Genomic DNA, 27026 nt, shown 5'->3' on the forward strand with positions numbered 1-27026 from the left:
GGGATTTTTGCTCACCGTTCTTGTGATCATTTTGACCCCGAGGGGTGAGATCTTGCGTGGAGCGTCTTCACAACAAGCTGTTTACCTATTGCAGATTCAGTCTTCCCAGCCTGGTGCAAGTCTACAAATTTGTTTCTGGTGTCCTTTGACAGCTCTTTGGTCTTGGCCATAGTGGAGTTTGGAGTGTGACTGTTTGAGGTTGTGGACAGGTGTCTTTTATAATGAGTTTAAACAGGTGCCATTAATACAGGTAACAAGTGAAGGACAGAGGAGCCTCTTAAAGAAGAACTTACAGGTCTGTGAGAGCCAGAAATCTTGCTTGTTTGTAGCTGACCAAAAACTTATTTTACCGAGGGATTTACCAATTAATTCATTAAAAATCCTACAATGTGATTTTCTGGAATTTTTTTCTCATTTTGTCTCTCATAGTTGAGGTATACCTATGATGAAAATTACAGGCCTCTCTCATCTTTTTAAGTGGGAGTACTTGCACAATTGGTGGCTGACTAAATACTTTTTTGCCTGACTGTAATATTGTTCAAGGGTCAAAGTTGACCAAAACACCACAGTAGGTTGATGTTTACCTGAGGAATGAATGGCTTTGCTTCTTTTCTGCATTTCCTCCATCAGAGCTCCAACGATACCTGAAGAACGAGCCTGTGTGGGCTGTGGCGTGTCCATGGTGTCCTCTCTCTGTGTGAGACGATGAGTAAGCACACAAAGGTTAGCATGCACGCACACACACACTTGACGGAGCGCTGTGAGGTCGGATGGATGAAGCCAACTCACTGCTTTGAGTGTGATTCCTTGTCTGATTTGGTCCAGTAGAGCATCCCTGCCAGTGCCTGTGGTGGATACTGGTCTCTCCTGATTGTCCACCTTCTTCAGCTGCGTCCCTTCTCTGATCTGACTCAGCAGAGCCGACTTCCCATTGGCTGGAGGAGCGCCGCCGTCGCCCCCGTTAGACTCTGAGTGAAGAGGAGGAGCAGGTGGGGGTGGGCCAGGGGGAGGTGGAGGTGGAGGAGGGGGCGGGGGTCCACCTGCACTGGGTGGACCTGAAGAAAACTGGGCAGGAGGTGGAGGCGGGGGCGGCCCCGCTGGGATAGAGGTGTGGGCCGGTGGAGGGGGGGGAGGGAGATATCCCCGGCTGGGTGGAGGAGGAGGCGGGGCTGACATGCCCGGTCGGGAGGGAGGAGGGGGCGGGGGGGCGGAGACAGGAGCTCGGGATGGAGGTGGAGGAGGGGGAGCGCCTCTTCCTCGGGCGGGTGGAGGGGGAGGGGGGGCTGAGCTGTGGTGTGGGGGTGGAGGAGGGGGGCCACCTCTGGAGGGAGGGGGGGGAGGAGCTAAAATAAAATAAAAACTAGAGTTAGATGAAAGAAGTCTGTGCATCGTCATGTGCTGCTGTTATTAAAGCAGTGGTTCCCAACCTCTTTTGGGTCGTGACCCCATTTTTATATCACTAATTTCTGGCGACCCCAGAGACTTTCTTTTTCTGAAATTTGTTTTTATTTTTTTTTAATCATATTTGTTAAACTGTGTTACACAAATGTGTGTTAAAGAAAGTGACAATATGTGCTGACTCAGATATTGTTATTCTGCATTTTATCTGAGCTGGATTTATATTTGAGAAAGTGAAAGTACGGAACACAGTTGTTTAAGATTGTGTGTGGTGTTTTAATTTGAAAAAGAATAATAATTATTATCATTAATTATAATTATTAATCTATTTATGTGACGTTATTTATTTTTTTTAAATGTGCAAAATAGATTAAAAATTAAATAAAAAAAGAGTAAATACAATTTAAAAAATGAAATTTGAATCAGTCATTTTAAATAACATTTTTATTATTACTACTTGACATTTCAGGCAACCCCACATGGGGTCACGACCCCAAGGTTGAAAAACCCTGTATTAGAGAGTCCAATGAATGAAATCATCTCATTCCAAAATGTCTGAGTTCCTGCTGATGCTGAGCCATGCAATAACAAGGTTGGAATACTAGGGGGCAGCCTTTCCTTCTTTTCTCTCTTTTTTTTTTCTTTTACCTGCAAAAGTGAGTTATTTACAACAGCCTCAAGAAATAAGACGCTAACAAGCTTTGGCAGCAGTATTATCAGCATAAAAAACTATTCAGTCCATTGAAGCTGCAGCTTTTAAAGCTGAATGCTTGTTAGAAATGTGTCAAACCTCATGCAAAACAACTCCTAACGTCAACAAAGGCACAACTTTAAGAGCTAAATAAAGATCCTTCCAGAGGTGAAAGTAATGGATTACAAGTACTCGCGTTACTGCTTCAAGATGACTATTGTTGTGATTTGCACTATATAAATAAAGTTGAATTGAATTGAATTAACCGAGTTGCATTTATGGGCACTTGTACTTTTTTTGAGTTTATTTCTAAAACAGTAATTTTACAGTAGTTTTAAAAGAAATAAAGTAATTCATCAAATTATTATATTTTGAGATTAATTTCGTTTCATGGTCTCATTGAACATGATTCATATGTTCTTAGTAGTGCCATTTCTGATGAACGCCCAACCACCAGGGTTGGGGTCAATAACATTTTTCAGTTACAATTACGTTATCAATTACAATTTCATTATGATTACAGTGACCAGCATGTCTTTCCAATTCCAATTAAATTACATTTATTTTTTATCCTCAGAAAGTTAAGTACAATTACATTGTCAATTACGAAAGTTCATTTAATCACAATTACTGAGCCTTAAATAAATAACCTAATAAAAGTTAACCTTCTTGTTTTAGCATCTCTTATGATAACGGATCCTAAATCAGATGTAAAACACAATAAAAACTAATATCTATCAATGGAATTTATTTCCCATCTATTGGTTACCTTGTTAAGCTTCCTAATCAATAAAAATATAGGTTTTAATATTTTTGGTGTGGGCGTCTGAGTTTTTTTTGTGTCAGTACACACCTAGAATTACATTTTTTTAGGTTTATACATGAGATGTTTACCATCTGCAAGGGAACCGTTAAGCTACTTTTTACTTGTACTTGTGTATTTGATGTATGACTGTACTTGAGTACAATTACAATCAAGTAACAGTACTTCTACTTAAGTATAGGATAGATCAGTACTCTTTACACCTCTGGATGCTTCACTACACAACAAAATATTCCCAAACAGCCTGGTTTGTCCCTGACAGTCAGTTCTAACCGTGTGACTCCTGAGGTCCCTGCACAGACCTCCACAGTTAGAAGTCATAGAGTGACTCTACATGCATTCATGCATTATGAACCTACCGCTCCATCTGGGTGGACCTGAGAATAAGACCACAGCAGTTAGACTGTGAAAGACATCGTCGCCGTGGGCTGCTTTTCAAACATTCGTCCAGATCCTCCCAGTGCTCCCAGGACTCCCATTGGGCCCCTACCTTGTCTCCGCAGCTCATCTTTTACAGCCTCCACGCCTCCTTTCTTCTCAATGAAGTCATAGATGACTTTAGATGTCTCCTTGTCCTTCAGCTGAGCCTCAGAGATGCCGCACAGATCGAACAGATTCTTCAGCTCAGGGTCTAAATTATTCACCTAAAGAAACAGAAAACAACGAGATTAAAGGAAACTGGGTTAAAAAGGACTGAACATTTCAAATCTAACATGAAACCAGAGGTCTGCATATAGCAAGAAACGCCGAGTCATCGTCAAGCCTAAAACTCTGAATTTGAAATAATCTCACTCAATAATCTGTTTGGATTCCTCCCAGAGGTGCATAATAATTTCATTTTTTATTCATTATTAATGTAAGTTTATATTCAAGTTTCATTTGGAAATCAGGCATCAACTTTTAAATTATAAGAAAAAGAAATAACGAGTTTACCAAGCGTGATTTAAAGCTTTCTATCAGATTTTGCATTGAAGGTTAATACGTACAATTAAAACCACTACAACAACAACTAATAAAGCTAGAAGTGGTATTGATCGATGTTTATGTTAAGGTTACTCATGATACTGTGTTGAGTGTTGCTAAGTCTTTGTAAAAATCTGATTTTTTTGGCCATTTCCAGATTTTATGCCCAACTCATGCATTTTGTAGTGGAAAAATATCACATTTTAAAATGTCTTTTAAAATAAAGTAATATACATATATAATTAATTTCTTAAAAAATGTAAAAAAAATGACTTAGGCATAATATCTCAAAATGGCCAAATAATAACAATCATAAATTAACTGATAAATAATCTCGCTAATGAACAAACTCAGCTCTTATTGTCCAGTTGTACTCCTATTAAATCTCTACTGTGCTGCCACCTGTTGGTTCAATGACTAACGACAAGCTCTTCAATGCTCCTGTTGTTTGTCATGGTTGCTGTACATCCACAGAATAGTTGGATTATCTGGTTGTGCTTAAATTCCTCGGGTGATTAAATCCAATTCAACCACAAGCAGCAGATAATAGTTAATACATCGTTTTTGTTGTATTTAGTCCATTCATGTCAAGATAAGACTTTTGGGATTTTTAAGCCTTTTTTTTTTAATCTGTTCTGCCCTTAAGATTATCTTATACCTTCATACCTACATAACAGAAGGTGTTCAATAATAAAAGAACAAAAGATTCTCATTGAGTTTAATAAACGAAATGTTTTAAAATAAACAGAACCCCCCCCACCCAATAATTATCACAAAATATGAACTAAATAATGATGAATCAAAATTGATATAAAAAACTCTTGAAAAATTGCATGCTTCCAATAAAAGGGTTTACAAAAATGCCTTTGTTCCAAATGCGCACACCTTTATGAGGCTGAATCCTTGCAGTAGGAATGATAATAGACCAGGATATAAAACATATTCCAAATTAGTTTTTAACCCCAGTCATTGTGCCTCAGCTTTGGCTGCCAGTGGATTCCACAGCTATGTTCGAGTGACGACGCACACTAACCTAATCTTCAAAAGCAGCAAATGATAAAACTGTAATTGTCTAAACTTTATTTTCCCCATTTACTGACAGAATTCTCTCTAATGCTTTGTGATCTCACAGCCCGTATTTAGAGATGATACTCGGTGGGAATCCGTCCCTGGATTATGCAGATGCAGGTTTCTCTTTTTACCAAAATCTCCTTAATTTAACATAGCTGAAGATTGATGTTAAACAGCTCACCTTAAGCCTTTCTAAAAAAAGAATGTAAAACTAAGTCATGGAGAAGGAAAACTCATTAACATAAGCAAGTTTTCACAAAGTTTCAAAGTCACACACATATAATCAGAAGTTTGCTTACATCAAAGCCAGTGTTTGGGTCCCATCCTACATGTCCAACATGTCTGTGAGGGAAGCAAAAAGTACATGATTAGAGGTCGACATTAGACATAACATCGTGTATTCTGTGCTTCTCATTATTACACACCAAAATAAGATGCAACACTGGGACTGGACCTTAGTCCATTTCACTACACATTCATCTCTCACTTATTATTATAACAATATTAGTAGTCATCTTAGATATGTGAGCATCAAGCCCCATTCTTGGCAATTATGTAATCTTTAGTCACTACAGATGATGCTCAGTGCTGAACTGCTCCACTGTGTTTTCCACCAACACTTTATTTCTGTTGGGGTAAAATAATAATAATAATAATAATAATAATAATAATAATAATAAAAAAAAATCAACTTTATGTAGATCTTCAATGTTTTTGTGTGTTACCATGATAACGGGCAACACAACACTTTATTTGGTTAAATAAAACTAAAACATGTAGAAACATTAGAAATAAACAACTAAGCCCAACTTTAAAGCAATGCTAGCTAGTGATAGACTAATACATCAGCTGGACAATATTATCGGCCAATTTTTGCATTTTTTTACGTGTATCGGCATCGGCCAATGCGGGCTGCTGCGTTCGCCGATCAGTGTTTTTTTTTTTTTTTTTACAAACAGCAGAAATATTTTTTACTTGTTCTTGTTCTACATCACCTGTTTTTAAAATTTTGTAAATATTTTTTACTTGTTGTCGTTCTACCTCCCATTTGTTAATTACAATAAATGTTTCTTTTTTATAAATTGAGACACGTACCATTTGTTATCATCATTGTGTTATTTTTATGATGTAAATTGAGGGAACAAAAGTAGTATCGGTTCCAAATATCGGCTCAAGAAAATCTGCAGTCTGTATTGGTCATCGGCAAAGGTTGATGGAAAAAAAATTGGTATCGGTCCTAAAAAATCCATATCGTCTATCCCTGCAAACTGGTCCCCTAATCATTGAGCAACAATGAAGAAAAAGGTAAAAGGGAATATTTCCCAAAAATAAATAAATAAAAAAATTAATAGCGATATCTATCCAATATGCATTCACCATTACCAATATGTATAAAAATGAAAGGACTTAGAAACTGATTTACACATTCTGTATTAAGAGTGCAAAAAAAAAAAAAAAAAACAGATTCGGCGATATATTGCAATATTTCACAGTGCGATTGTTGTATAGATCCATAAAATGTCCATATTGTTTTTAAAATCATGTTTTAAAAGCAACATCTATGCGCCAACATATGCACAGCACGTAAATGCCTAGTCACTAGGTGTCAGTAAACCACATCAGACCTTGTTAAACTACCTCACTCCAAAAACATACTGGACACTTTTATAAATGTATGTGGTTTTTAAAGAACTTAACAGAATCAGAATCTGATGTAGAAGCAAAAGTTTAACTTTTTTAGAAAAATATAATTTGACAGTTTGATAAACATGCAACTTGTTTTTGATATTAGTACTTGAATTACAACTAGTTATCATTTACTTGATCTCGCAAGTAAAAAAAAAACAATGAAATAATTGCATTTCATACCATTTTGTACCGACATACAAATTGTGAATTGTATGGTAAGATTCATGGCAATGCACACCCATAGTCTGTATGTTCCTCTAGCTAATTTTTCTCACTGCTTTAGTTTGGGTGTTTGTTTTAAAGGGGCCATATGTAAAATTTGTAAGCAATTTCTGCCACCACAGGTTTGCACTAGAAATATGGACTTAGTTACATTTGAAGCCACACGGACTCGTGCGTCACACAGCAGCAGCGATCACTCAGCTGCTGCTGCACAATTAATTAAGACAGACGTTGGTCACAGTGATTCAACCATTTTCATACTATGTCCAATGTAAAGTCACAGTTTTGTCCACTACAGAGTGAAACAAGCTGTCACATGCAGATGAGGATGGACCAGAAACTGTTCCCACACATATGGCTCATCTCAGGTCTCTTTAAACAATTTATATTTAAAACTGTGTATTATGGAAGCCAATAGTTCTGTTTCACTGCAAACATCCCTCTGTCTTAAAGCAGGACGCTCTGCGGCCACATTATTTCCTCATATCTCCAGCGCATTTAACTTGCTTTACAGCGATGATGATGATGATGACGACCAAAGAAAGAGATTTTAACTGTGACTCAGTCACACTGCAATAATCTGATCGATGATCTGATCAAATCAACCTGTTACAATGTTTATCAATGAAGGCGTTTCATATTAAAAGTGAACTTTATAATTTTCACGGAATTCATTGACATTTACAAGCGTTGAGAAAACTCCAGGTTCTGTGATTTCTAGACAGCCCAAAAAAAATGACATCACCGCCTCCTTTCCTTCAACCCGCCTTCATTCACACATACCCGCTTTTGGTCTACCTTACGCACGGTGGGCGTGTCAGCAGCCTGGACCGGAGATTACACATAGGAGAGAAGGGCGTAACTGCACGCGCATAAAAAAGCGCTAAGTCCAGACGGAAGAATAGACCCCTTAGTGTGTGTTTGAAATTATATACCTACCGGCATATATTTCACCTAACAGACTAATACAAGCCGCAAATATGGACTTGTACACAGCTGTGATGCTAGTGGACATTACATCAAACTGTCTAAAGACACTGCGCACAGAAAAAAGCTTTGACGCACGAGATGGCCTAGTTCAGAAACGGCTCTGCTGTAAATAGGCTTATGCTCACCCAACCTGTGGAAAAAAGTACTACAGGTTGGTCGGGCCGGCAATAGTTAATAAAGTATATATAACTATGTAATCTAAAAAATTAAAAAAAATCAAATGGCATGCCAGCCAGTTTCTTAAAACTCGAATTTTGATTTTATTTAAAAGAACGAAAATTCACAATAATTCTACATATTGCCCCTTTAAAGTAAAACAGCAAAAAATCCTACTAAGAATCAGGACAGTAAACCAATGATTTATTAAGTTGCCTCGTTAAAGTGTGGCAAACTGATCTAATCTGATCTAATATTGTACCACTACATCAGTGAAATCCTGATACATGATGAGTGACGGGGCGGGGCAGTACAAGGACAATGGGACACATTAAAATCCAACCATACAGTCAGACACAACAGAACATAATTCTTGCCAACTCCTCATTGCTGTTATTCTTATTACTATTCTTAAGTGATGATGCGGTTCATTAGCAAGGCAAACACTGTCCGTGGTGACTCACTTAAAGTTGCTTGGTGTGCCGATGTCAGCCTTGGTCAACCTCTTCTTCTTGCTTTTGTTCTTTTTCTCCTTCTTTTGGAAAGTGGAGTGCATGAGGTTGTTGACCTGAGAGTTGTTGTGGTAACGGGGAAGGCTGATCTCTGGGTTTTTGATGTCGACAGTTGCCATTGGCAACGCAGGTCCTGTAGAATGATGCGAAAAAAGAAAATACACCAAGACGTTAAAAACCAGAGGCTGTTTCAGATCATGTGTGAACAGATGTTTTTAAAAGGTAAAGTGCAGATGGTTCGAATCTATTCAAGGAGGAAAATGTTGTAATTTAATAAAGCATGACAAACGACTCCAAGTCCATACGAAAATAGAAGCATGACAGTTTTAAGCCTAGTTATGCAACTCATTATTTAATGACTTTCACAGTGGCATCGAGGACTTAATAAGGTTTTAATGGTGAAAGGGGCACAGAACAGAAGGAACATACATCAGGCAACCAAAATTAAACATTATTCAAGAATAAAAAGTAAAAAAAAAAAAAAAATGTAGTAAAAAAAAAAAAATGAAATAATTACTTTTTGTCACCGTTTTTACAATATGCAATCACAATGAGCCATATAAACCATATTTCTAGAGACAAACTGAACAGAAAGTCAGAGCATACCAACCTATGTAACTTCTTAATGGATCATACCTCTATCGCCATCTCCACAGGGACTTCTGGGAGTTTTGCTTGGCGAGGGGGAGACTGACCGACTGCGTCTTCTCAGTTTGTCCCAAATGCACGCGCCATACCTCACTGCGCATGGACTAGCTCGAGTATCAAGCACCATTCTACCCACAGAGCCTCGAGGGCTGTCCTCGCTGCAGACAGAGAGTCGACTGGTTGAAGCAGACAACTGTGGGTACGTTTCATCCTCTGGGAGAACCAGGCAGTGCAACGTGGACAAGCATCTACCCTGGTTCAAACCTGCATCCCTTACTGGTGCAGCTCTGCCTTGAGCCTTCAACTCCTCAGCAGGAGCAGACAGAAAGGTGGTGCAAAACATGGTGGAAGCCAACGGCTACCATTGAATAAAAAGATCTTTGACCCAACAGGGAAAAATCAGTTTTTCCTCTTTCAGATGAAGCTTAAGCAAGAAAATAATCTCCTTTGCTGGTACTGTTGGTCGCTTAGAGCGAGCACACTCAAATCTTCATTCTCTGTAGCTCTGATAAGCATCACGTCTCAGCTGGGAAGCCAAAGATCCAGCGTTCAAAGTGGGCCTACGCTCAGTTATCCAGCAGCCCAGGTTCATCCATCCATGATCTTCCTCCTCCTAGATTAAAGTGCTCCCATTGGCTCACTGCACGACGACCCGCTCCCTTGTCCCTGCCAGACAAATGGATCTAATCCCAGCAAATTATTCGGATTTAGAGCAGGCTTTTACGTAACCAAATAAAACCCGCCCATGCCTTAATCCACTCTCAATCTCTGGGGGTTTCAAAAACTTGATGAAGCAGTGGCAGAAATGAAGGAAAAGACATGCTGTAGGAGCTGATCAGCTGAGGAAATGAATAGGAAACCAAAAAACTGGAACAAGAAAAGACGACAATATTTCTGTGAGAGGGTCAAACCGGAATATATTACACAGACAAAAAATGCACAATTTTAAAGAGCAGACCCTCAAATTAACTACTGAATTGGTCCCTACATTAAATCTTCAAGCCCAAAAGTCTGTAAAATTATACCTATGATGCAAAAGCCAACATGTTGATTACAGATTTATATTTCCAGAGGAAAGCGATTTCCAAAAGGGCTCTACGTGAACAAAACGCATTAAATAGTAACAAAAACAGTCGCTTACATCAATAGAAAGGAAGTGGAGGAAAGCCAGAGTTTGGAATTGAAATCCCTTCCCATTACAGTATCAGATAATCAGCTTTGTTTCCTAGAAAACCGTTTATTTCATAGGGAAAAAAAGCTGATAATATTCGGATTGCACGTGCTCATGACTGAATAGTTGGATCTCAATTAAAAGTTGCTAAACTTCGGCCAAGGCTCAAATCCAGCCTCAGGTTATATTTAGCAGCTCTGTGGAACTTAGGGACCATTGCTGCTTCAAAGCAAAGAGATGCCAACTCAAACCAGTCACTGTGTGATAATAAAGCAGATATGCAAGGGATGGATTATAAATATTAGAGCTCGTTCACACAGCAGTAATGATGGGTCCAGATGTGTCACCACTGGCTGATCTCTAGTTAATACACACACCTCCCTGTCATTGGCTGCCTGTCTGTCTACAAAAGCTCTCAGTCTATTGACCAATCAGACAGTTGCTTTCAAGTTTACTAGTCTTGAACTTAACACAAAATGTGTTTAATGTGTTACCAATAAACTAATGTTCACATTTATTAAAAAATAAAAACAACGAAAAAACCATTGAAGGACTCTTTTGCATGATTTTATATCCATTTATACAACCATTGCATGTGTTATGTCCAGTATCCATCTAAAGTATGTTTCTTTTATTGGAGCATCGGTCATCATACACTTTTGTGATGATACTTCATAATTAATATCTTAAAAATATTTCACGGACCCCCAAGCTATTGCTTGGACCTCAGTTTGAGGACCATTGGTCTAGAGTCTAGATTTTAATTTTTTTTGTGCAGAGGTTGGCCATCTATTCAGTCTCCTGAACAGTAGGGGGCGATAATGGCCTTGTCCTTTATTTCTGCAGTAAACAAATGTATTTGGGAACCAAGTTGTGTTTTTGAGTGATTCTTATCCAACTCAACATTATATCAAAAGAGCCTTTTGGCTAAATCTGGTATATTTTCAGTGTTGATATTAATGTACACTGTCTCTGTCAAATCAAGCAATAAATGAAATGAAATTTTGTTGTAAAAATCCAAGAGTGACTACCCTCTAATGATTGAAACCCAATCATTATAACCAAATTTTGCTATTGGCTAAGAATGGTAGGTTCTTACATCAATAACCATCACTGTTGGCTCCGCCCCTTTTATAAAAACTAGCACCTGTCGACTCTAGGTTGGATTGGGAGGATTTGTGAATAAAGACATTAAGTGAGTATTAAGTAACTAGTTAGCATAGCATAGATTGTTCTTTGGAGATTTTATAGTATAGACTGGGCGTGTCTTAACTGTTCAAGGAGTCCCACCCATAATCAAGGATTTTTTTTTTAATTTCCAGCCTAGATGCACGTCAGCCAAAACCTCAAGGTTTAGTCTTTTTTTTACTAGTCTTTTTGGTTTATCTTCAAACTGTGTTGTTTCCCCTTGGTTTAAGAAGCAGTGGTGGGAATTGTTCCAAAATAAATTCATTTGTGGAACAGCCTGTCACTTTGTCCTGCTTTCTTATCAGTCAATCACGCGACTTCGAGTCATGTTTATGCAGCTGTTTTTAAAAATGTGTACACTGCACTTTAACGTTCAACTAACAGGCAAGAAAAAAACCCTCACATGTTGACAAAGGAAGCAGTGGCTTTTCCCTTTGTATGTACTGAAATAGTGTCTACTCCACTAAGCACGACATGCTACAGAAGATAAAAAGTTTCCACAAAGTGAGCTAAAAGAAATCCTTGCCGAGAGTCCAGGAAATTGACATACAAAGCAGATGCTCCTGATTGTTTGCCAGTAGCATCAGAAAGGCGTTTCTGCTTCGACACTAGAGAAGGAAACTGGTGGAAAACGTACCATTTGAAGGGTCGCGTCTCTTCTCTGTGAACACAGATAAATGGTATCATTACAATCGTGCCTTATATGTAACTGCATGTGTTAGCAAGAAGTGACTCAGAGCATCAGAACGTAGACGGACAAAGAGAGAAAAGTTGTTGTTTTTTTTTTTTTTAGAGAAAGGAGGTTGGTGGGAGAGAAAATATTGCCAAGCAAAAGTTTCCGTTAGTGTATTTAGGAGATATAGAAGATCATAAACAAAGAGACAAATAAATTAACAACAGAAAATTAATGGATGGACTTTTATCAACAATCATATAAACCCTTATGGTAATGACTGAAGGAGATGACTTGCTGAAGGCATAAAGGTGGTTATTTATGATACTACGAGAGCTTTCAACTTAGGAAGCCTGGGAGACCAGATAAGATAGCCGATGCAAAGGACGAAGGAAAAGAAAGAGATCCAGAGTCTCCATTTCAAAGCTTGGAAAGAATTTGCAGAAAAGTGACACAGAAAAGGCTGTAAACATTGGAGAGAGAATAAAAAAGAAAATGAGAAGGAGCAACAAGTCGGATATTGAACCTGTTTGACATTGAAAACATGCAAGCAGCCAATAACTGAAAATCTGTTTTATCTTGATAATGAGAAAATGTGTACAGAAACTAATGCCATCTTTAAGTGCAATTTGTGTGAGCTTATGTACTTTTTAAAAGATCATACTGGGATATAAGAAAGCTAAAGGTGACTAAAAGCAAACTTTCTAATGGGATTGGGGCTCATGTGTAACTTGACTGCATTAGGAACCTAAAAATTACTGAAGTGCACTTATTTTTGCACAGCTCCATCTCAGTTTTACTAGCCTTTAAAAAAAAGAACATGATCAGATTATAAATATGTCATTCAAACCCACTGCCTGCAGCAACAGGTTTAAGCATTTTCGACGAATGGATGTCTTCGTACCCGTTTTTCTCTGTCTTCTAGTCATCAACTCCATCACCTGGCTACGGAAACGCTTGGCCTCCTCCTCGCTGGCGAAGTTAAAACCCACTTGGCAGGTCTGTCGACACAAAACACATATTTGTCCAAATGTGCTCAGTGATGCGTGCAAACGCTTAAACACCAGCCCTGAAGGAAAGCTGTTCTTTGGATAAATAATTGTCTTCTTGATCTGTTTATCTTGCATTTCCTTCTTTAAATCCTCTCAGAAATAACAGTAATATAATATATATTAATGACGATGAACAAACAAGCAAGTGACTTATTTACACATTTCCTAATAAAATGTTTTTAGAGCTAACTTTAAAAGTTTTTGTTCAAATATTGAGCCGATACTGCGTGTACCTTCACTAAATAAATTCTCACATTCCACCTGAAACTCATGCTAATTTTATTTGGCCTTAAACAATAAACAACTTTCTCTGTGAGAAAAGACGACAGAATGTTAAAAACATTATTGGGACACTCCTCCAAACAACCTAATTTAGGTGTTCTTAACACTTTAATTGGCACGTAAATATTTTGCTGTATTAAATTTTTAAAAAAAGTGAAAGCAACACGAGCAACATAAAGCGACGAACAAGTTTAGCAAATGTTGAACAGCAACTGTAAATCTCCACAGAAATATTATGTTAAGGTTTCATTTATTCAGACAACATTTTCAGGAAATTTACTGCTAACTGTCAGTCTTCCTCAAAGGCAATACTTTGCTTTGATGTATATGATACATCAAAGCAATCAGTGGGCAATCAAAGTCAATTTGAAAGTACATTTCCTGAAAAACGTTTTCTGAATAAATGAAACCTTAACATATTATTTGAAAAAAGAATACAAAATGAACATGAAATTCAATTCAATTTTATCTATATAGCGCAAATTGAACAATAGTCACCTTGAAGCACTTCTCAAAATAGCTCTCTAAACTTGACTGTGACTTGTCTATTGTGTAAAGGTCTATATAGACAGAGGAGGAAGTTTGGAGTGGATGATTTTGAAATGTAGGAAAGTGGAGATTTATCAGTGCCTGACTTTGCTAATGAGCTCCGGTGAGAATTGTAAACAATTCCCATTAAAACATCCCTAAAACTTTACAATCTTTAGAAAAGAGTTGAAGCTTTAATAGCTGCAAAGGTCCATAAGAAAACCTAGAATGAGATTTTATTTACATTTATCAAGACATCCCATAACAACAGCAATCTTGTGTATATTAGCAGTAAAAGTGTAGAAAAATGCTAATACATAAGCATAAGAAAAGACTTGGGTTACAATCATCCAATTTTCATATGCTCCCAAGAAAAAAAAATTAATATTTGTTACTTATGAAGCAGTATAAATATATTATTTAACTAGAAACACGTTGTTCTCATAAAACACACTTAACATCAGTATATTTACCATGATGCAAAGCAGCAGGAGCCCGTGGCTTTATTTGCTGTCTGGGAGTGGTGATGGACGGCAACACCCAAAGTGTTTTTCTTGTCACTTTCACATTACATGAACACAAAAAACCAGGTGCGTTCTTCTTCAAATGCAGCTTGTAATTGTGGGCAATTTTAGAGTTTATAGCTCACTTATTAATAACTGCAGCCTATAAAACTACAACTAAAACAAGTGCCATTAGTTGAAAAGAAAAGTCTAAGATGACATGAGAGACTACTAAAAAATTAAGTTGTACAGTTTCAAATCCAAACTTTCTCAATTCCGCTTGCTAGTTGTCCTAATGTGTAAGGTGCTACATCGTATACACGGTTTTCCTTAAGAGTTTGCAAAGCACATAGAAGAAAAAACTAACATAAAATTAACTATATTTAATATAGGCATGTCCCTTTGAGAGGAAAAGTAATGTAAGACTAAAATTGAGTTGTGGTTTTTACTAACTGAATCAAGAAAATACTTCTAAGCACCAACCTGGTCGGTTCATTAGGTATGACTCAAGTAAGGAGTGGGTTTTAAACATAAGAGGAACTCTTTGTATGGCTAAAAGAACAGACAAACCTTGTAGAACAGGTTAACAGGTTACTTCACACTGCAGATGAACCAACAGAAACAGAGGAGTTTGGTTCAACTGTTTATTTTCCAGTGAAATCAACCATTTTGTGAGCCAATATGCAGATGATGCTGTTGTAATGAATGAAGAGAACTCACATCTCCAGCAAATGTCATAAAGTACATTTTGGGAAGCTGGACGGTAAAGTTGTTGTAGAGCTCCTGTTCAAACACCATCCTGCCATCCTGTGAAAAAAAGCTTTGATCAACTAAATTAATCAACATCAGATTTTTGAGTAGGGTTGGGCACCAAGAACCAGTTCCAAAGAGGAACTGGTTCCTAACGTCCGGTTCCGGAACCGTTACGAAGACTGTTTGAATTTCAATTTGTTTTTTCGATCCCTAAATGCCAACACTAGTTTGTTTCCGTGCCTTGCTGTTTGTTTCTGCGGGGTTTGTATAAGGTGCATTCAGAACACGACTGTAGTGACTGCAGTCTGCGTGTGTGTGTGCCTGCTTGCGGAGCCGCTGACCATAGGCTGACAGGGGAGAGAGAGCATGCTGATCACTTCTTCTCCGGCCGTATCATAGACAACGCCGCTTTAAATTAAGGTTTAAATTATGAAAGTGTCAAGAGATGAGTTACGTGGTCTAAGGTGCCGCACTCTCTAACGAGGGTTCGAATCCCACATTTGACTAACAATTCATTCATTTTAACATTTAACACGGCAAATTCCACCTTTAAAAACACATATCCGACAAAAAAAAACATTTTAGGGTATTTCCTAGTTTAGGGTTAAGGACAGAGTTAGCGTTAGGGCTAAAATAAAAGGTTAGCGTGTAGCTAAAAATAAATATGAGCTAAAATACAACTGACGGAACTTTAGGTTACGTGGCGCACTTATTACGTGACCTAAACTGTCCAATAAGGGAGACAGTCTATAGATACGTTTAACGTATCCATAGCCACGATCTTAAATGATCAACTTACTAAAGTTACTAAAGGATGAGTTCACCCAGAATGTAGGCATATTAAAGAAGTTAACAGCTTTAATTTAGCCCCGCTAAATGAGGAAGTGTAGGACAGTCCTCTGCTGCTGCTGTCTCTCTGTAGCCGGGGAGGGGCTGCTGCCACGGTATTACAGACGGTGACGGCCAGTTGTTGCTTTTTTTCATTTTTTATTTTTATTGACACGTGCACGCCATACAACTATTACAATATAAACAATTCACGCATTTACCCATTTACAAGCTTCAGTTTTACAGTTACAGTTGGGGACCTTTGTAATTGAATACCCTAGTTACAGTACAGCAACCAAATTAAACTGTATCAACTAATTAAAAAATGGCCTATGCTTTTTTCAAATGAACCTGCACAACTCAAAGAATCGGAATCGAGAATCGTTTAGGACAGGAATCAAAATTGAGAATCAGAATTGTTAAAATCCAAACGATGCCCAACATCAGATCTTTGAGGACGGTTATTCATTCAGTTTGACAGATTTTCCTCATTAAATCTCGAGTTTCTACCTTGATGTCAAAGACCCTGAAAAAGTAGGATCTCTGAGGGTTGTCTTTGACCAGTGAGACCACTCCGCAGCATCTCTTGTTCCAGCTGGAGCTCCTGTCAGCAAAGTACACCTGGACCACTGCAGCAGACAGAGACTGAAAGGAGAATGGAGAGGCGCGTATTAGACATATTTTATGTCTGATTAAAAAACTTCTGGCACCTTCATCAATGCATTTCTCATGGATTTCAAAGCTCCATCTTTACGGCAGCAAGTACATAGAAAAGCTCTGTTACAGCTAAAGACAACATGAATCTGAAAGACATAGCTTGGCATAATCAAAGACTAACTGTCTGGTCAAAGTTGTTCAACTTGTGTTTATTATCGACTGTCCATTCGGAAATTCAACAGTTTATAGTTAGATGCACTGCACGTATTCATAACCTTGTAAAATTGTGTCAAAAGTCATTGCTCATTAATAGGGCTGGGCAATATATTGAGATTCAAGATATATTGAGTTTTCTATTTTGGCGATATCAAAAATCACAATATTGCCTATATCCATATCCATATCTTTATAGTTTATTTTGTATTAAAATACTTGTTTTAGGAGTCTCTGCTTTCGATACTTCTCAAAACAGCATGGAAAGCACAGTTGAATGGATTTCTGAGTGCTCCTAACCCAGACCTAACCTTAACCAAGCCACACTACTGAAATCACTCACATGTACTGTCCCATATAGGAGAAAAAGCCAAAAGTGTCACAAATTTCACATATTGTGCAGATGTTAATACATGAGTCTGTGTGGCAATTTGTATCAGCAAATTTAACCTAGAATTGTCTTCCCGGTCAGACTTTATCAAGTTAAAAATGTTGATTTATATCGTATATCGCCGATTAGAGGAAAAAAATTGAGATATAAGTTATGGTCCATGTCGCCCAGCCCTACTCATTAAGGATGGCAAGGCAAAGCAAATGATTTTATGCATGTCACAAAATTCCAAAAATGCAAGTGGGGCATTGACACACGAATTAAAAATCAAATAATTGGATGTAATCAATCTTCTACATAGTTTTAATAAATCTGCAGCATGCTTTGAACCATACTTTTTGGAAATGGAAATTAATTAAATATCCCTGTTACAGCAAATGTGTTATATCAGTGCAAAAAAACAAAAAAAAAAAACACAAAAAGCAAACAAAATGTATTCACTTAAACTTAAACCCTAAATGAAGCAACTCATTAGTGCACGAGCTCCTAACAGTTAATTAAATGACATACACATCTCAGAAACTCTCCTGACTGTATTTTGTAGGAAATAGTGGTTTTTAACCAGAACGTGGAGCTTCCGTTGAGGCTGAGGATAAGCGGATCAGTGACTGAAACTGTGCAGGTTAGAAAAGAATCACATCCTGATGCTGTAAGATGAAAATTAATTGTCATTATTTTAATTATGTCAAAATGGAAACTCAGACAAATGAGTCGAGCTTGTTAGATTACTTTTACAGTCTGATCTATTCTGCTCTGTGATTTTTCTCTCGTTAACACAGGCTGTAATGATGTCTCACATCCACAGCCCCGAAGGTTTCCTCGGCTCTGATTGGTGGTGACAGAGCCACGGGCAAGAGGAAGTGAAGCTGCAACCATGATGTCATCAAACACTGACCTCGCCAATTGAAACAACAAAGCATCTCCTGGTCTTAAGACTTTTTTTTTTGGACTCATCTGGGCTACAAAAATTACACAACCGACAGCTCAGCACTAAGTCAACACGGTCTGAGTCTCATTCATTACTGAGCCTAGAAGCATTGGGCACTTTCAAGGCATGATTGGATAACACATTACAGTTACCAATATTCTATGTAACCTACAGATGATTAAGATGCATTTAAAGATAACAGGTTAGCTTGAAAGTACAAGACACTATTATAATATGTGAAGTAGTAAAGGAGAAATGAAAAATCAATGTGAAAACACACCTTTCCAGAGATATTTGTGGGTAGTTTAGTTATAAAGTATAATATATAAAGTTGCAATTCAACACAATAATAATTGACAGGAATAATGTGTGCATGAACACTTAAAATTAAGGCTTACTGCTTAACCATACCTTTAATTTTACTGAATGAAAATGTAATTTGAACGTGGATAATGTCTCGTCACTTATACCTAACCTTGTACTGGTCGATATGAACCAAAACTCATACCTTAAAATAGCGATATACAATATAAATCTAAATAATTTTATTTCAAATTAAGTCTGACCAAGACAATCCTGGGTTAAATTTGCTGACGCAGAATGCCACACAGACACATTTATTAACAAACTGCAAAATATGTGCAACTTTTGACTTTTTCTCCTATTAGGGACAGCACGTGTGAGTGAGTTCTGTAGTGTGGCTTGTTTAGATGAAGGTCCGGGTTAGGACACACTCAGAAATCCATCAAAGTGTGTTTTTAACGCTGTTCTGAGAAGTAGATAAAGCAGCTTCTCCTAAAACAAGTATTTTTAAACTAATTAAGCTATAAAAATATATACTGTATATAGGGATGTAACGATTCACTGAACTCCCGATATGATTCGATTCACGATAATGGGTTCACGATACGATTCTCTCATGATTTATTTTACAAAATGGGACTGTAGACAAATGATGACTGAAAAATATTCCTTTATTTTTTTTTAGAAAATACTGTACTATTTTTCTTTTATTTTTCATTGTCAAAAGAATACCTTGATTAACTATTCAAAACAATGCAATTTAACTAAAAATAAATCCTGAATGAAATTAATAAAGGAATAATACAAATGAAGAAGAAGCCTATTAATTTACATCAGATATTTGTTTGGACCAGCAGAGGGCGCTGGTAACCCAGTGGTCAGTTGGCATGCAGCTATTCTAGCAGTGAAGAATAGATGCTATGCGCTAACAGACAGAGCTAATAGAAAAACGTGACTTTTACAGATATTCATGTAATATTACAGATATTTTTTCGGTGCTAAAGGGGTAAGGAATCATTTATGAACATGTTTAAGAGTAGTAGGCGATCCCGCCCGCCGCCTACGAGAAGGATAATAAGATGTTTGAAAAAAGTACTGTAATTCAATTTTCAGAGTATCGATATGAACCGTGATACTTATGAATCGATTTTTAACTGCCTTACGATTAATCGTTACATCTCATATATATATATATATATATATATATATCCATTCATCTTCAAACCCACTAATTCCCGTTTATCAGGGTCACGGGGGTCTGCCGGTGCCAATTTCCGGCTCTCATTGGACGCTGGGCTGGGGTACACCCTGGACAGGGCGCCAGTCCGTCGCAGGGCATATATATATATATGCGATATTGTCATTTTTTAAATCCCCAAAATAGAAAACTTGATGCGTCTTGAATCTGGACATATTGCCCAGCTCTAACCCAACCCTATGATGTAAGAATGACAAGAATAATCCAAAAACTGAAAGCAAACAAAGCTGAATGTTGAGTTGCTTTTTAGAGAAAAACAAAGCACATGTCTGATGTGCTGGAATGGGGGTTGGGCTTTAGGAGATCTTTGCCATTAAGTGCAGGATGTGATATGAACAACTGCATAGACTTAAAGTAACTTTGTAATGTGGCTACTGTAACATTAAATGCATGGAAGGAAACGGAAAAAGAGAGAACTAGGAGGGAAAGAAGAGTTGCGTTCTGCTTCACCAGCACAAATCACCAGATGAGACCACGACCACGGCACTTCCTGTAGGAGAGAAGTGCTGATCAAGCTTTCTCCACAAACACAGCGAGTTAGACCCCCGGCCCCTTTTGCCAAGTCAGACAGAGGGTTTCTTGTGGGAACACAGCTCAGAGAATACCAATAAACAAGGAGTAGGACTTCTGAGTATGAACAGACAATCACACAGTATTTTTACCCTAATGCAACAGGTAGGGACACCTTTGTGTACGCAGGATGAATCATTTTACATAAAGAGTGATTTTGTTGTATTTTATTTGAGCTTCCAAACAATTAAAATGTTGGATTGTTAATGTTTGACAACCTAGAACTTATCATTACATCAGCATAAGCTTGTGTGTGGGGCTCTCAAATTTGGGGTAAGAACCTCATTTGGGGTTGCGATAAACTGGGAGGGGGGGTCGCCAGATGCCTTTAAGAAACTAAGAATATTTTTTGAACAACTTTTGCTTTTTTTTTTTTTTTTTTATAAACCAAACTTGGCATATTTTAATATATTTTCATAAATTTTTCTTGTCATGTTTTTGCTTCTTTTAATGCATTTTGCTACATTACTCCCATTTCTGCACATTTTTTTTGACTTTAAAGACATTTTCGGTACTTAATGTTTACCTAATGTTGCACAAGTTGACCAATTGTTGTCACTTTTGACATTTTTCCACCACATTTCATGCATATTTTTTACCAATTTAACCTCATTCACAATTTGTCATGCCCATTATTTGCCTATTTAAACCAATTATTCCAATATTGTCACTTTGAGGCCTTATTACCACTTTTTTAGTGCATTTTTGGACACTAATTTGCAAATTTTAACCAATTTTGGTGGTTTTAAAAATCCCATTTCACCACCTTTTCCACCCTTTTTGATCACTTTTAACCCATTTTATTTCTGCTTAAAACAGGGATTTACATCTTTAAGATGACTATATACTATGATGCAAATAAAAATAAACTTCCTGACTAACAGTGGATATTACTCAGATAAATAAATACATGTTATCACACATTCATAGAACAATGGACCATCATTTTTCTGACTTTATGGGTGGACCCCAAAAATCCCTCCCCTTTATTCCCCCTTACAGATGGCCCTGTCTCCACATGACTGTTCTTCAATGTTCATGTCTGTGTTCAACCACCTTCAGGTACAGTGGGGATCCCCGCTCTCTGATGTCTTTATTTTGGGGGTTGCTCGCCGAAAAGGCTGAGAACCACTGGTGTAGAGTACCGTACATGTTTTATTTATAACATTTCAATCTAAGCATTATGCATGTTTCTATGAAAAGCTGCTAAAAGTTTGATTTTAAGAAGACATCTATTAGCTATCCACAAGTATATAACATTGAAAGCTCATAAATAGCTGTGATTCTTACATTTCCTGTATAATATGCATCTTACATAACTTGCAATCATTCCGTCAGCCACTACATCACTGTTGGGCATTTTAATGAGTTTGGTCAGGAGGACAAACAATGCATCTCCCAGTCTCCCTCTCCTCTGCAACTGGCCCAGTTCATCCCTCCCTGGCTCTCTCCGCAAGAGAACATGTGCACGACCCACTGCGTGGGACTGCCAGGAATTCCAGCGTTTCTGTCACATACTCCACAATCTCAGTACTCGAGGAGTGCTGTCACATGATTTAACAGGTTACATAGTTGTGAGACACACCTTAAAAAAACCTGTGTGTTCACGTAGAACAGGAGGAGGCGGGGCCTATTGCTGCGTGACCTCATGCTGTCTGTGCCATATGACAGGAAATGGAGCCTTTTCTGAAGCACACACACATACCAGCATGTTCTATCCATGCCAGTAGCGTGCTGGCTGCGTCAATAAATACAAAGTTGAGTTTTACGAGCAGAAAGAGGAAGAGCTTAACTCTCAGTCGGTGGAAAAGTTCAATTTTACTTTGCACAATTCAAGGAAGCAATGATTGTTGTGAGGAAGTAGCCAAACAACAGGCAACACGCAGTCTATTATCATGATAGATTTGTTAATGAACACAGCAGCTTTCAGAACAACAAAACACAACCGCTGTTCTTTGGAAGAACAATATAGAGTCACAACCAAGTAGGATGTCAATACCATGAGCGTGTTACCTCAAAAACAAAGTTACAGACTAAAAAAGTAGTCACTTAATAAGCTGCCTTGTTACGTAGCAAGTATGCTCCTTACTTTAATGTTGTGTTTTAAGTTTTTATTCATTTTGAGTTAAGCACAAGAAAAAAACTAAAAGAACTAGAAGCGGTTTACATGTCAACCTTTTTCTTTGATTTTATTTGTACTTGCTACAAGTTTGCTATAAGTAACTGTTTGAAATGCTCTTATCATTTCCTCCCTTTTTAGGGCTATGATTAAAGAGATAAGTTAGTTTGTTCTACTGGTAAATAGTGATAAAAATCAAGATTTTGCAAAAAGAAATAACAATATGATTTTTTTTCCATATTTCCCACCCATATTATCTTGTATTGATGTTGAATCATTGTAATTGTAATGGTTTTTTGGCTAAAGCAATGGGGGGAAAAATACGTGATGGCATCAATTATTATTATTATTTAAATTAAATATAATATACAAAATATTTGGACCAGAGTGCTGATCTCTATGCATGCATGTGTTGGATGTCTACATCATGCAGCTCTACCTAAAGCCTGACGATGAACTCCCTTTTAATAAGGTGGAGGTATGAAAACATGCTGATAGAAGCAGAGTCAGGCACATCTGCTTTAAGGAAAAACACACACTGTGCCAGATATTATTGCAGGTGTTGATACCCTGGTTGATGATTGAAAAAAATATGGTCTCAAAGTTCACAATCATGTCTATCGGTTACAATCGGGCTATAAACACCATGAGGACACAGTTTTCTAAAATAATTTACATTAGCATATTAATTCATCTTACTATCATAGGTGGTTAAATAAAAAATAATAAATCAATCTGCATATAAAGCTGATGTGGTGCCGACTCAAGGTGTCCGTCTTATTTTAATGACCCAAATATAATGTAAAAAATCTAACCTACGATTTAAAATGAATGAAATCTTGGTACACTGTTGTTTTTTAGTGTGCTATATGATATCAACCGAAGCAGGGATTAGGGCTGCTTGATTATAGAAAAAATAATAATCACCATTATTTTAGTCATAATTGAAATCACGATTATTCAAACGATTATTTGTCAACCAAAAAGTTATTTATTTTTTGTACAAAAAAAAATATATTGTTAAAATCCTTTAAACATTAAAATCATGTATGTTCACTTTTGCACAAAACAAAACACTTCTTGCACATGATGTGTCTTTGCTCTAGGTCTTCATCATCAAACCCAAAGTGTTCCATTAGAAGAGAATTTGACTTGCCACTTGTTTACCACGTGTTTTTGCTGCATTTCTGCTGCCATGTTTCAAGACAACTTTCTTCGTGTTGGCTTGCAGGCTAGCTTTAGCTTTGAGAGGGGCGGGTCGGAGGGGAGGAGCTTGCATGTGCATGGATTAAACAACTCAAAGTTAGTATTAATATCTTGTATGTGCCAAGCTTTATTATTTGTAGATGTCCAAAATAGTGGGTTTGTTTTATTTAGCGAATAAAACACATATATAAAAAAATTATTAACCATTATTTTTTCAATAATAGTTTTTTCTCGATTATGTTATTTTTGTAATCGTTGGGCGTAATAATCAAAATCGTAATCGACTTTCAATTAATTGAGCAGCCCTAGAAGGGATGATTGATCATTTTTGGCAACATTAACGATTTCCTTTATTTCCAAAAGTCGCCTCTGAGTCCCCACCAACCTAATCTTAGGCCACATAATATATATCTTCATGGAAATGACAGCTTAGAGTAAAGCTGTGCAATTAATCGAAATTCGATTATGATTTTGATTATTAAACAATTACATTAATAATATAATCTAGAAAAAAATTATCATTAAAAAAAAAATCCTTTTTTACTTTATATATGTTTTATTTGCTAAATAAAGCCAACTTCCACGATTTCGGATATCTACAACGAAGCTTGGCACACATGAGAAAAATCGATATTTAATACTAACTTTGAGTTGCCAGGACCTAAACCCCGCCCCTGTCAAAGCTAAAGCTAAAGCTAGTCTGCAGGCCAACACGAAGAAAGTTGTCTTGAAACATGGCAGCAGAAACGCAGCAAAAACACGTGGTAAACAAGTGGCAAGTCAAATTCTCTTCTAATGGGACACTTTGGGTTTGATGATGAAGACCTAGAGCAAAGACACATCACGTGCAAGAAGTGTTTTATTTTGTGCAAAAGTGAACATACATGATTTTAATGTTTAAAGGATTTTAACAATATATTTTTTCTATAATTGTGCAGCCCTAGTTAAGGGTAGCTTTAATGGGATGTCCCACTGGATTTATTCCATTTATAAACGTCATCTGTGCAAAAGAAAACTTGTTTAACTTTAGTAATAGAAAATGTGCCATATCTTTTAATATGTTGTTTAAAACACCTTATCGGATGAAAAAGCTATACTTGTGTCAACCAATATCACATTTTATGGCTAATATCGGTCAATAATAACGTTGGGCCGAAAACATGGCTCATGCATAAGCCTAAATGAATGATCTTGAAAATCTAATCTCTAGTTTCTATATCTTCTCACGTTGCTTGGGTTGCTAGCACCAATCCCATCTGACTCAGGGCATTAGCGGGTCACTACCATAAAAAACCCACTACCCTTGCACTGAAAGACAGCGATGCAAACCAATGTGCAAATTGCCCTCTAGTACAAAAAAATTAGCGTATCAATACACCCTATTTTATATTGTGTTTTATTGTAGCACAGAGATGTATATATTTCTAAAGCCAAAGTATTCAAACTTTGATAGTTGATGACCTGTATTTGTACATTTGTGTACATGTATTGTATATTTTTTAGTGTGCAGGCTTACATTTATGTTACAGGTTGAAATGTTTCATGTGCAAATATTGTAGATTTCAATTCATTATCAAAGATTTGACAGTATACTATCATTTAACCCAACAGCTTTCTTGGTTTATACTGTGTAGTCTGTAGACGGTTGGCTATACGTGTATATTCTTGCATAGTTATCCTATGTTTACACTTCTATTTAATCCTTATTCCTGTGTTAACATGATAATTGACTTGGTCGATGTTTACTTTCTACTTTAATAATGTATGCATCTTTTGTTAGTGTTTATTTTCACCTTGTTATAATCTCTGATTGGAGTCACACTGTTACAAAAGTATTGTTTTTTTTTAATTCTGATATTTATGTCTCTCTTGTTGATGTGAACTGATGCAGTCTAGAATCTTCCTTAATCTATTTTTATTCCCTAAATTCTGCCACAGTGAGTGGGGAAATTTGGGTTACAGTAAACACTAGGAAAATGTATTTAAATTTTTTTTTTTTTTTAAAAAAACAAATCTGCTTCGATGTACAATACAATACAATGTTTGTGAGATATAGAAATACATCCATGTAATGAAGCATTGCATTATGCTGCAGACTTTGCACGATATGCATAAGGAGGGCATGTAATTGTGAGTCAGTTGGGTTCTAAACATGTTGTGTAATAGACTAATATTGAGTCGTGACATTGCGCTACTCCTGCTACTAATACAGGCACTATTGAGATAGACAGGAAACGGACTTTCTCTGTCCAAGTCTGCCCTGTAGACACTTCCTGAAAACAAACCCCGTTATGTAATGTTATCATTATTATTCTTAATAATGATAATTCACCGCTGATGGATTTTACAGCCTCGACTGAAGCTGGTGACAGCAGGAATTTCACGATTCCCTGGATGACTTCAGGTGTAATGGGAAGGATTTCAGGTTACCACCTCGGTTTAAACTTGCCCTACTACACTTTCCTCCAATGTCCCTAATGGTTCGACCCTTATAGCCCCCACACGTCAAAACAAAGCACCGCTGCATGTTGGAGGTCTTAACACCTGTGAAGAACACAAACATCTTCATGCTAAAAGTCATTTTTACGCAGCAGGCCATGAACGCACCATGACACATTAATAAATATGAGAAATACAGTTTACGGTGAGGATTAATCGAATAGTTGTAATTAAAGTGTAAACTTACGATGCATTTCCTGCCAAGGTAGTTGAAAAGGCTGTCATTTTCTTGCGGTGTCAGTACAAGTGAGCCGACATTTGTTGGCCGCCGTTGTGACGGATGTACACTCATTATTAGCGTTCAACGTATAAAGTCAGCGCCGACTCTTGACTGCACAGACCCGGACACAGACATCAACAATCCCGCGGTCATCCGTGTGGCCTGCCGCCGGTTCCGTTGTGTCCCGGTGTTTCGACAGAGAGCAGGGCCACCGCTACCAGGAGCCTTCCAGAGACTGGGCTCAGATCCTCCTCAATGTAGGAACAAATTTGGAGTAAGTGAGCGAAGACAGGGAAGGAGGAAAACTTTCAGAGCCCGGAGCCAGTTCAATCAAACATGGCAGTGTGGGGACGAGTCCACTCTCTGAACATGGGGGTTCATCGGTTTCACTAATATGTCTCATATGCTCACCAACGTATATTTACCGCTAATTCTCATTAGCACAATATATAAAACAGTGCCTCACTGTAGTTTCCTTATTATGACGACTATCACATTTTAAACTTACAATATGTTAAAAT

The 27026-nt window shown here is 37.3% G+C and overlaps 1 protein-coding gene across 4 annotated transcripts in view; it reads right to left on the bottom strand.

The window, feature by feature from the left end:
* Positions 1 to 26852, bottom strand: part of LOC114464925 (neural Wiskott-Aldrich syndrome protein-like) — a 31054-nt gene extending 4202 nt beyond the window's left edge. Inside the window, exons 1-11 of one of the 4 annotated variants that reach the window (XM_028449594.1) lie at positions 26473 to 26852; positions 16652 to 16786; positions 15281 to 15367; positions 13100 to 13196; positions 12160 to 12183; positions 8468 to 8648; positions 5246 to 5288; positions 3403 to 3556; positions 3272 to 3289; positions 790 to 1343; positions 585 to 693 (exon numbers count right to left, since the gene is read on the bottom strand). In XM_028449594.1, the coding sequence (XP_028305395.1) occupies positions 585 to 693; positions 790 to 1343; positions 3272 to 3289; positions 3403 to 3556; positions 5246 to 5288; positions 8468 to 8648; positions 12160 to 12183; positions 13100 to 13196; positions 15281 to 15367; positions 16652 to 16786; positions 26473 to 26577 (1507 nt within the window). In that variant the 5' untranslated portion in view covers positions 26578 to 26852. The remainder of the gene's footprint in view (positions 1 to 584; positions 694 to 789; positions 1344 to 3271; positions 3290 to 3402; positions 3557 to 5245; positions 5289 to 8467; positions 8649 to 12159; positions 12184 to 13099; positions 13197 to 15280; positions 15368 to 16651; positions 16787 to 26472) is intronic. The other 3 variants (XM_028449596.1, XM_028449595.1, XM_028449597.1) reach the window with 3 other exon arrangements.
* Positions 26853 to 27026: the final 174 nt, after the last annotated feature.

This window comes from Gouania willdenowi, chromosome 6 (genome assembly GCF_900634775.1).
Source record: "Gouania willdenowi chromosome 6, fGouWil2.1, whole genome shotgun sequence".
NCBI classification, from domain to species: domain Eukaryota; kingdom Metazoa; phylum Chordata; class Actinopteri; order Blenniiformes; family Gobiesocidae; genus Gouania; species Gouania willdenowi.